Source organism: Rhinopithecus roxellana, chromosome 8 (assembly GCF_007565055.1).
Source record: "Rhinopithecus roxellana isolate Shanxi Qingling chromosome 8, ASM756505v1, whole genome shotgun sequence".
NCBI lineage: Eukaryota > Metazoa > Chordata > Mammalia > Primates > Cercopithecidae > Rhinopithecus > Rhinopithecus roxellana.
The window spans coordinates 109,256,243-109,267,471 of record NC_044556.1 but is presented as its reverse complement, the minus strand read 5'-3'; the positions used below and the strand labels follow the sequence as shown (position 1 = coordinate 109,267,471).

The window sequence follows — 11,229 nt, the reverse complement described above, 5'->3', positions numbered from 1 at the left end:
GTTATTGGTGAAGACATTGGAAATTTTACCAGCCAAGAGAGAGCTTCTCTCTTACTCAGGGTAAGATGTAATTGCAGTGTGCTAGTGCTGGAAGGGACCTGTTTTACATGTTACGTATGTTACTATGTTACACGTCAGCCCTCCATGTCCTCCAGTTCTGCATCCTTGGATTCAACCAACTGTGGGTTGAAAATACTGGAGGTAAAGACAAAAAATAACAATGAACAACAACAAAAAAAGAAAAATAATAACTATATTTACAGGGCATTTATTTTATATTAGGTATTGTAAGTAATTAGAGATGACTTAAAGTATATGGGAAAATGTATGTAGATTATATGCAAATATGAGGGCATTTTATTTCAAGGGACTTGGGCCTGTGGATACCAAGGGATAACTGAGCATAAGTGGCCTGTCCACAGTTATCAGATTATTGATTAGTGATCATCAATATTTTCCCGCATTCATGCAGTGCTGCCTCTGAAAACATGGTTGAATATACTATGGATTTTTTTTTTTTTTTTTTTAATTTGAGAGGGAGTCTCACTCTGGCACCTAGGCTAGAGTGCAGTGGCGCAATCTCACAGCAACCTCCACCCGCCCCACCTCGGGTTCAAGTGATTCCTGCCTCAGCCTCCTGCGTACCTGGGACCACAGGCATGCACCACCATGCCTGGCTAATTTTATTTTTAGACGAGACAGGGTTTCACCATGTTGGCCAGGCTGGTCTTGAACTCCTGACCTCAGGTGATCTGCCTGCCTCGGCCTCCCGAAGTGCTGGGATTACAGGTGTGAGCCACCGTGCCTGGCAGAATTTTTTAACAATTTGGTTACAACTAATTTGGATAATGTAGACTGCATGCAACTTTGATTTTTGCCACTAAGAGTGGGCAAACTGTCTTCCTTTTTGTGAATCAGTAAAAATTTTCCCTCAACATGTGTTTGACAGTGTCATTCACTGCTAAGTTAAAGCATTTGGTAAACCACACAGCCTCTGCATCATAACCTTCCTAGTGACAGCCACAAGAAAAGGTGGGCATGGGAGGGAAAATGTTCTTGTGAATTGAACTGGAGCAGGCTCCATTTTTCTTTAGAAATAAAGATGTAGATCAAAATATTTTCTTCTTTGCTGTTTTTGAGCCTTCCATAGTACATCAAAATAATAGGACCAGAAATGGCCACAATCTTGTTGACTGCTGGTGTCTTCCCCCAGTATTTCTTTAAGCATTTCTTAAGCATCTAGCTTGTGTTTTGTTATATTTAATAGATTTTCTTAAAGTAATTGTACCGATTAAAACCAGGAATAACTTCATTTTCCTAGAAAGGGAGAATTTCTCCAGAGAATAAATCCTGAGGATTTAGTTAGATGCTGTGGGTATTCTTGTATTTTAAATAATATTTTAATGGGAGCAGCTCATTGACTTTCAAATGGATTGTTTACATTAATAGTAATACTGCAATTATTTTTCTATTGCATCAGTCTGCCTAACAAGCTCCATGTGCATATTTAAATTCAAAACTAATTATACTTAAAAATTTAAACCCTGCATACTTTCCCAAAAATGTTTAGGGCAGTTAAAAACAACTCTTTTGGAAGATGACTCACATTTTAAGAAATGGGAGAATACGGTCAAATGATGAATGCATTTAAAAAATAATTTGCAAAGTGATAAAATCCCTTCGTTTTAAATCTTATAAGAAGTCAGTAAGTAGTTGCTGCTTTTTAATGGGCTAGTGATAAGGTTGAGGTTTTTGTTAAGGGAAGTTTCCTTATCATTAAACTCTATACTTACTACTACAAGGAAACTCTTTCCAAGTACATTAAACACTAGGCTTTATCATTCTTTGCCACACTGCCAATAAATTTGTTCACATTTGAAGTATGACACGTTCACTACATGTAACATGTAAGAATGCTCTCCTGGCAGCAGACACATTTGAAGTATGACACGTTCACTACATGTAACATGTAAGAATGCTCTCCTGGCAGCAGACATAGGGCCAGAATCAACTGGCAAGTTTTCATTCCATACAAGCGGGGGAAAAAATGACTACAACTTAAACTTTATTTACTTGATTGAGAGCTTATTGCACATGAAACGTTTTGTGTGGCTGATCTTAATTAACTTCGTTCACATCGACTTTTCTGTGCTCAAGATTGTTCAATTGCTGCTGTTGCCGTTGTGTTTTCTTTCAGGATCGAGGTGGGTACCTTCATATAATATCTTCTTTTTAATTTCTTCTCTGGCAATTCTTTCCCGGATTCTTTGCTTTGCATAATTATACCTACAATGAAACCTTGGAAGAAAAGAATATGAATAAATTGTTAATATAAAGTCCTACAGAAATTAATTTATGAAATTCTCTATAAATCACACAGAACTTAAATACTTACAGATGACTACCCTGAGACTGAAAAATATGAATGTTCTAATTTATAGTGCTATTTTTGGGCAGTTTTGGTGTCAGAATACTATCAACACATTCTTTTTTATTAGGAAAGAAAAGGATGTCTACATAACAATTTGTAAAGTGATAAAATCCATGACTTTTAAGTCTTCTGATAGCATTGGTTATTAGAAGAAACTAGTATTTGCTCGTTATTAACAGGATAATAATGCTATGTCTATATAAAATTATTTCTATCACCTTAAATAGTTCACTGCAGAAATTCATGTATGAATGGAACCATATAGTATGCACATATCGTACTCTTAGGTCTGGCAAATATTTGAGGCTCATCCATATTTTCACTCATCAGTGGTTATAAACACATTCTTACAGTAGCATTTTCAGATATGAATAAGCAGGGATGAAATAAGTATTAGGGTAAGGGAAATGGCTGAGGCTTTCCTAAGTGAAGGGTAAAAACCACAGCTTGCTTTGTAATGGAATATCTAATGCGCATTTAAGTGTTCAAGCATTCTAAGACAGATTTCCACGAAGATGCCCTTAAAAGTCAAGGTTCTTCATTGAGGGTGAGTATCTCACAGTGGGAGATTGCTCTGAAAAAAACGTGCTTTTTGAACTAGATAACCTATTATGAATACTTAGCAAACATACCAGCATCCCAGAGTCACCAAGATAAACCCTCCTACTCCAACATCACATGATCTTTTAATTCTACCTGTCAAAAATAAGCATGACAGTCAATTAGAATATAATTGCCTGTTATATACATTACTCCATCTAGAAAAAAAATCTTTCATCACATAGAGAAATGCTTTTTTTAGTACATAGAGAAATAAACACAGATACTCACTAGTGAACAAAAAATGTCCAAAGCCAGCCACAACAGATCCTAATGAACCATACAATATTGAATCCCGGGCGCAGGGAGTATTTTCAACATCTAAAAATCCTAGGAGCTTAAAGGCCTAGAATGAAAAAAAGAACCTAGATTGAGTAAGAAAGTATTTCATTTTGGGGTGGTTTGGCAAAAATGATAACACCATTTATTTTGTTGTAGTTAAGGGTTTAAACTAGAATATGTGCCATGTGACAACCTAAATCAGCTTGTATTGTCTTTGTCCAGCTTTGGTATGCAGTCTGAATCTTTAAATCTGAAAGCCTTAAAAATTGGACCAGAACACCCTTAAGCAATAGGGTAACTTTTATGGCTATCACTGAAATTGAAAGCAGCATAGTTTGCTTCAATAATTCCAATAATTTGGGAAGCAGAAATGGAAAAAGTAATTTGAGTCATGTTTGCTTATGTAGTGCCATTTAAAAACCTTTCATATTTTATTAGCTAGGTTAACATCAACTGTGGTTGTAAGAGTAAATGTTTCATGTTAAGATAAACATGGACAATATATTAAACTCTAGTCTCTTTTCTTGCCTGTGACGTGAGGCTGCACTTGATTATATTTGATTCTTTGTTCATAATACATGGTAACGATAGCTAGGTGTGGTGAAAAACCCGCGGATCCAAAGACCGGGATTTTTATCTCAGATCTGCCGCTAACTTGTATTCTATAGGCTACTTTTATCTCCATGGTCTCAATCTATAACATGAACGGGTTGGGTTAGATGACTGAAGTTCCTTCAAGTGCTAAAATGACTTCTTTTTCTACAGTCTTCATTGGATTTATGTATTTCTTTTTCCCAATATGTTTAACTGGATGTCTGTCACTCTAGGGCGGCAAGACAGACATTTGAAAGAACAGTCACACTGTTGAACTGGCATTTCTGTCAACACAAAAGTTTAGAAAAGTCATTGTAACTGTTTTCTAAAACTTGATTCAGTGTGTACCAGATTTTCAGTAAGGCTGCTTTTAAAAGGAACCACTGTCCATTTAAAGGTTTTATAGTTATCTTCAACGGGTTAGTATTTGGGGCAGGACATTAAAACTAGAAGAGGATTCTGTAGGATGAGGTGATACCTAGAAGGTAATATATTGTAAGGCAAAGGAGGTTAGAAGAAATGGGGAAAGGACAGTAAAACGCAAGTCAGATTAGAGGCTGAAACATGAAGATATATATTCTCAATTGTATTTCTGCCTATGTTTGCTTCTTTGGCTCAAGCATCTGTTGGAAGAGACAAAATGTGATTTGGTTCATAATAAAGCAAAAATTATTTACTCTTGGATCATTCTATTCCATTTTTTCCCTCTCCCTGTCTGGCCCCCTGCTCCCAACTGCATGCCTAACACAGGATTGTTTCAAAGCTTTGCAGTACAGTTCTTCACATTACCAAGAGGTTGGGGGATTTCATTTAGCAAAAAGACTTTCCTCCTATCAGCATGAAAGCTCAGGGGATATATGATCATGCAGGTAGTGTTATGCAAATGGGGAATGCTGGACTTACCGCTCCAGTCCAGGACTACCCCTAAACTACCCTATTTCCCCAAGGATGGGATGCTGGGGCCAGAGGGTTAGTACCAGTTTTATCTCTAGTCTTAGGTGCAAAGATGTGAGTGTGAGACCAGCTTCTACCACAGGGTAGAACTAAGTATTTTCTAGTCCCACTCGCAGATTCTGATTTAGATTCATTGGAATCTGTTTAGAAAACTCCAGGTGGTTTTTTCTGATGACTATCAGACTGGGGAAACACTGCTTTAGGAAATTTTAATTTTTTTAACAAAAGTAAATTTGCAAACTATAGGAAAATAGCTCAGCTGGCTTTAAAGGCAAATATCTAAATAGAAGCTACACATCCTATTTAAAATAGTGCCTTCTGAAACAAACCCAATCCCCAACACAACTCTCTGGTCTAAAATAATGGTGGTTGATCTCATAATTAAGAGCTGCTGGTTGTGGGGGTGGATGAGTAATAGTGCCAGGCTCTCTACATGTTTTGTAATTCTCCAGCCTCTCTGTGAGATTACCTCTGAAACAGGCTCGGGGACTTAAGAGGCTAATAAGAGTTGGCAGGAGTGGAGGTAGAAGTCAGTTTCACCCCAAAGCCTATGACATTTCCATTGTGCCAAACCACATCATTAAGAAATAACCAAGGCTGAAGGGTTCCGTGGGCAGCTTTCCAGTTGTCACATGTCTAAGAAGTAATACCATTCAGTACATAAATCCCTGCAATTTCTATCAAAATGGGAAGAATATGCAACGACTTGAGCCTGTATACCTTTACAGTCAAGTACGCTGAACTGTAAAATGCTCAGAAGTGCAGATGAATAAAGGATCCTGGGCATAACTCCCTTTGAAGTATTCTATTTATATATGGAAATATTCCGTTCATAATATACATACCTTAAACATTTCTATTCCTTAAGTAGCCTGCAAACTTAAGATTTAACTCTTTGCCACTAACAAATGGGAACCCTTAAAAATAAATTAAGGAAATGTTAGACATTTTTAAAGCTTAAATTTACAAAAGCAGCTTTACCAGCTCACCCTGATGGATCTAAGGAAAGCTCAAGAGTTTCCAAGCCAGAATGTCAATAAAGTATAGAAACAGATCTGATCAAATTAGAGCCAGTTGATGTTCCACCACTAAATCTGCTTCAGTGCCCGTATTTGTCTTTCCTCTGGTTGCAAAGGATGAATTGCAAAGGAAGACTGTCTAACACTAGTCTTCCCACTTGGGCACTTGATTTCCCTCTCGCGTACTCTAGGGCTTGGCTTCTGTAGCTACCCCTTTCATTTGCACCGTTAGTTTTTTTACTTGCAATAATTTACTATCAACCCTTTTGACCAGGCACAGTGACTCACGCTTGTAATCCCAGCACTTTGGGAGACCAAAGTGGGTAAATCACCTGAGGTCGGAAGTTTGAGACCAGCCTGGCCAACATGGCAAAACCTGTCTCTACTAAAAGTACAAAAATTAGCCAGGCATGGTGGCACATGCCTGTAATCCCAGCTATTTGGGAGGCTGAGGCAGAATCGCGTGAGCCCAGGAGGCGGAGGTTGCAGTGAGCCAAGATGGCACCACTGCACTCCAGCCTGGGCAACACAGCAAGACTTCATCTGAAAAAAAAAAACAAAAATTCCCTCTTCCCTCATCAGCCTCCTAAATTACCATCCTTTCCGGGCAAAACTTCCTGAGTTTAGGTGTGCTTTTCTACTTAAAACCTCCCATTCTCCCTTTAACTCACTTGAGTGAGGCATCTATCCACTGAACTTGACACCACTCAAGAGCTCTAAAAGACATCCACTGCAGTCTGTCTTAGTCTGCATCTCAGCATATGTGGCACAAATTATCATTTGTTTTTGAAACTTTTACTTTTACTTGGTTTCAAATACGTCTCCTGGTTTTCAATTTCATTGACATCTCTGTTGCTGCTGTTCCCTCTGATGTTGAAGTGCCACTCTTACCTCCTTTGATATCCAGTCTCTTCCTAGGTTTCTCAAGGCTTTCAATTAAATGCCATTATATGACTCCAGATTTCTCAATCAAACCCTCATCTCTCCCAAGCTTCGGCCTCATTCATCTGCTGAAGGACACTTTTATGTATAAAAAGCACCTTGAACCTAGTATTTGCAAAATATATTTTCACCTCCAAACCTGCTTCTTAATGGCACACTACTCAACCAAATTTTCAGACTCAAAACCTAAGAGTCATCCTTGATTCCTTCATCAAATCCATGTTGAATATATTAACAAGTCTGGAAGGATCTACATTCTAAATACATCCTCAGCCAAACCACTGCCCACCAACTTCATTGCTAATACAGGTTGAGCATCCCAAATCTGAAACTGATAAGACAGCAAAAGAAAATGTTTGGGTTTTTTTTTGAAGTGGGAAGCTCAACCTGTCCTTATCAGATTACCATCTATCAACAGTACCTTTTCAGATCTTGATTCTACTCACAAAAATGTGTATCAGATGACTATAATAAATCCTCTGCAGCCTTCCATTATGCTCAGAATCCTTACATTGCTCCAAAGGCCCAGCATGATCCCGTGCTCTTTCATATCCCACTCTCGGCCACTAGTCCAGGCACAGTGGCCTTGCCATTCCTTTCACAAGCCGAGACGGTTATTACCGAACACATGCTGCCTTTCTCCTGATCTCTGCATCACTGGCTCGGTAGAAGGCTTGCTTATTGATTCCCCGAGTAGAATGTCAGCTCCTTAAAGGGATTTTTCCTGTCTTGATCAGTCTAGTACCTAGTTTAGTGCCTAATACTCAGTAGGTACTCTGTAAATATATTTTGAATGGATGAATTAAGAATTTACCTGAATGTGAATTTACATGTACCAAATTTCACATTTTAAAGTTTCTTGAAGGACAAGAATGTGGCAGAGAACAGATTTTAGGGGCTAGTTCTATCAAGGTATGCCAGCTTGGTAACTCCCATTTTTACTTTAGGTTTGCTAATTCTTAAAATAATCCTTCTCCCTGGGTTGTGCTGTAATGATCACTGACAAATACTTTTTAAAAAAATACCACAGGCTGCTTTTCTGACAGTACCTTGGGCTGTTAATTCGTCATAGCTTCTATTAATTTAATTAGCTTTTTGATGGGCTCTGATAGGTACTACTGTTTCATGAGCGATTTTTTGGTTTTTGGCCTCCCACCTCTGACCATGCTCAGTTTGAGGCTTATAACTATCTTCATTTCAACAACTACAATATTGTTTTGCTACTTACTGATGGGCCAATTAAATAGGTCAATGTTGATCCTCCTTTAAGTTTTTTTTTTTTTTAAATTTCCAATGGATTAAACCACCTTTATGACCTTTAAAAAAAAGCAGTTGTCTCCTACCAAAAGTCCCATTCAGGATTCCAGTGTTTATCACAAAACTGAATCTAGGATTTACTGTGTGTATGCAAGGATCTTTAAAAAAAAAAAAAAAAAAAAAACCACTAAGCTTATTCCTAATGGGCAGTGTATGGGAGAGTAAAAATAGATAAGGCACCAGTAGTAGTACGTAAACTGACAAAACCTGTTGGCTATTAAGTATGAAAACAATTTATACAATATGTGTTAATATTAACCATATGATCTGATGTCTTGGCCAAATTTAGATGGAAGCCCACCAGAGAAGCAAGCAAGAGCAAGAAGTGAGCAAAATTTCCAAGCTGAGAGAGTATCTTAAAAGTATATATTAGGAGCCGTTTAGCACACAGTGGGGTCTTCTATAAATACTTGCTCATGATTAGCCAATGTTACGATCTCCATAGTTTATACTTTTTTCCTCTTGCATTATCCTTTTCTGAATACCTGTTCTGCCCTGAGAACATAAATTGGGTTCCCTGCTCTTAATAAGGAGCCCACGCAAGATCATTTATTGCCTTCCAATATGATAAGTGTAACGACGTACAGGATGCCTGAGAAGATGGGGAAAGTACCTAAGTCGGCTTTGGTGAAACACAGGAGCCCAGGGAGAGCGCTTGGTTTAGCTTTACTATACCAAGAATTTGGGTTTTATCCTTAAAGAGATGGGATGGGCTGCTACGACCGGATGTTAGGCAGAGGGATGAAAACTGTCCAGTTTACAGACTGGTAGGGGCCAGCGGATAATAGTGGAAGGTGGATTCAGGAGACAGTACAGGGACACCAGCTGGGGAGGCTACTGGTGATGGGGAAGAAATCTTAACCATCTTATCGTAGTACAATCAAGTCATCCCTCATCAATTACTTACTCCTGTGTTAAAAGTGATGAATACAACGTGTTAAAGACAAGGCACCTGTCCTCAGGGAGCTTTAATCTCTACTATTAGCCTTTACTAGCAAATTACAGTGCAGTGCCCTTAGCGGCAAAATTTTCTCGCCAAAAGATTCAGTATTGTTAGTTTATTTCATAATGACCTGTAGTAACTCATTAGTACTACTGGTCCCCTCCTCCCCCTAGTTTTGATCAATTTTGTCCCGGCAACTTAGATTAAAATGTTAGGGGCCGGGGATAAGGACTAGGAACAGTTAAGTTTCAAGCCCATGGGTGGCAGAGAAGCCAGTGGCACGTGCTCCGGGCCTCGGAGCTCCGCGGAGACCGTCCCTACCGCCCCCCAGCGGCGCGCGCCCCGCCGACCCCCGGGTTACCTTCCTCTCCTTGGGCTCACTGGGCTCAGGCGCGGCGGCCATGAGGACGACTCCGCGGCTCCACCCGCCCTCACCGCCGGGGTCGCCGGAGCAGAAGCCTGGCCAGCCGCGCCCCGCCCCGCCCCCTTGCGCCGCCGCCTCCCGCCCTGTCCCCACGCGCCGGCCGCCATTTTAGGGAACGTTCCTAATACTCCGCAGTGGCCGCACCGGGACGGGCTGGTGCCTGGGCTGTCATGTCCTTTGTTCCATCGAACGGGTCACACTTTCTTCCCAGCCCGGCACACAGCCTGCAAGGTCGGGAGCACGGAAGGAGAAGGGTTCGGGAAACAAACCGGCTCCCGGATTCCTGGCGGGGCGGGGGCGGAACCGAGCCAGACAGCTCCGCTTCCCGCCCCAGCCCCCTCCTCCGCCCCAACCGCCATTTCCAACCGTCTTCTCCGGCGCGCGTGCTCACGTGCACGAGCCCGGGGCGCGCGCTGAGGGGCGGGGCCGCGGCGGAGGGAGCGGGCGCGGCGCCGCTGCTTTGTCCCGCGGGGTGGGCCCCGCTGCGGGGGTCGGCGCAGCCCCGCCCCAGCCCACAGCCCGCCCCAGCCCACAGCCCGCCCAGCCCACAGCCCGCCCCAGCCCACAGCCCGCCCCAGCCCACAGCCCGCCCCAGCCCACAGCCCGCCCCAGCCCACCGACCGGGAAGGCGCTCCGCGCTGGCTCGGCGGCCCCCGTCCCCTAAGTGTCCTTTGTCCTTCCGGCCACGGGACGAGCCTTTGGTGCCGGGGCAGCCCCACTCCGCACCAGCAGCCATTTAGTCCCCAGCGCCTGCCTCGCGCAAACGGGGCTCCCACGCCCACCCCACTTCCTCCCTTTTATAGTTTGATTACCAAGTGGCTTTAAAATAGCACCGCGCAGTTCGCCTAAAGGAGACTGGGGACAAAATGGAGGGAGCAGCTCGCTAATGAATTTGCGTCAGGACGTTGGTGTTCGCGGGGAGGGCGCGCGTGGGGTGAAGGCTTCCTGCGTCCTCGAAGAAAAATGCCTCTGCAACGTGCATTTTTGATGTGAAGTCGTGTTCCACGTTTCACTCTTTCCTACGACTGCACCATAACGTGAAACAAAATACTGCATATTGGCGAGCTCAAATCGAGAACGCGTGCATGCAGGGTCGAGCCCGTTTTTCAGTCATCAAAATAATACAATGCAATTTTGTCTGGTATTTATAATTTTTCCCCTTTAACCTTATGCCTCCTTTATGTACTTTCACATTTCACGTTCAGGTTATATGTATTTCAAAGGGCACTCCTGGGAGACTGGACTTGTGGAGTATGTCATTGTGCAAAGTCATGCTGCTTCGAACTCCGCTGCTCGCTGGCATACAGCAAGCGCTCAGTGTTAACGATGTCGAATTCATAAGTACTGTTCATTGGGCGTATTCTTATTCCGTGAAGACCTTACTTGCATGCCCATTTAATACCTTTCTACGATCCCAGTAAAGTACACGGTGTAGAATGTGTATGTATCCCAGTTAATTTTTTTAAAGTGAGGTTTTTGTGTGTGGGGGGGTGGGGGTTGGGGTTGTTTTTTGTTTTTGTTTCTGAAATTGTAGTTGGAAACTACATACTGTGCCGGAACGCGGAGGCTCACGCCTGTAATCCCAGCACTTTGGAAGGCCGAGGCGGGCGGATCACGAGGTCAGGAGTTCGGGATCAGCCTGATCAACATAGTGAAACCTCGTCTCTGCTAAAAATACAAAAATTAGCCTGGCGTGGTGGAGGGCGCCAGTAATCCCAGCAAC

The 11,229-nt window shown here is 42.1% G+C and overlaps 1 protein-coding gene across 2 annotated transcripts; it reads right to left on the bottom strand.

Annotated features, from left to right (window-relative positions):
* Nucleotides 1-255: 255 nt before the first annotated feature.
* LOC104654195 (cytochrome c oxidase assembly protein COX20, mitochondrial) lies at nucleotides 256-9,896 on the bottom strand. 2 transcript variants are annotated; one of them, XM_030936111.1, is made up of 4 exons: nucleotides 9,776-9,896; nucleotides 3,263-3,377; nucleotides 3,064-3,127; nucleotides 256-2,298 (listed from the first exon to the last, which is right to left on the bottom strand). In XM_030936111.1, the coding sequence occupies exons 1-4, from the start codon at nucleotides 9,863-9,865 to the stop codon at nucleotides 2,163-2,165; spliced, it is 405 nt and encodes a 134-aa protein (XP_030791971.1). In that variant the 5' UTR covers nucleotides 9,866-9,896; the 3' UTR covers nucleotides 256-2,162. The 2 variants fall into 2 exon arrangements, with proteins under 2 accessions (XP_030791971.1, XP_010351585.1); XM_010353283.2 differs by having other exon boundaries at nucleotides 9,444-9,878.
* Between the last annotated feature and the right edge of the window lie 1,333 nt (nucleotides 9,897-11,229).

Bases quoted from the DNA above. Each gene is read 5' to 3' on its own strand.
- LOC104654195 (XM_030936111.1), bottom strand. From the start codon at position 9,865: ATGGCGGTTGGGGCGGAGGAGGGGGCTGGGGCGGGAAGCGGAGCTGTC. The intron at 3,128-3,262 runs GTGAGTATCTGT...TATTTTTGACAG, and splicing joins TGGACATTTTTTGTTCACTA to GTAGAATTAAAAGATCATGT. The intron at 2,299-3,063 runs GTATGTTTGCTA...TTTTCTTCCAAG, and splicing joins TTGGTGACTCTGGGATGCTG to GTTTCATTGTAGGTATAATT.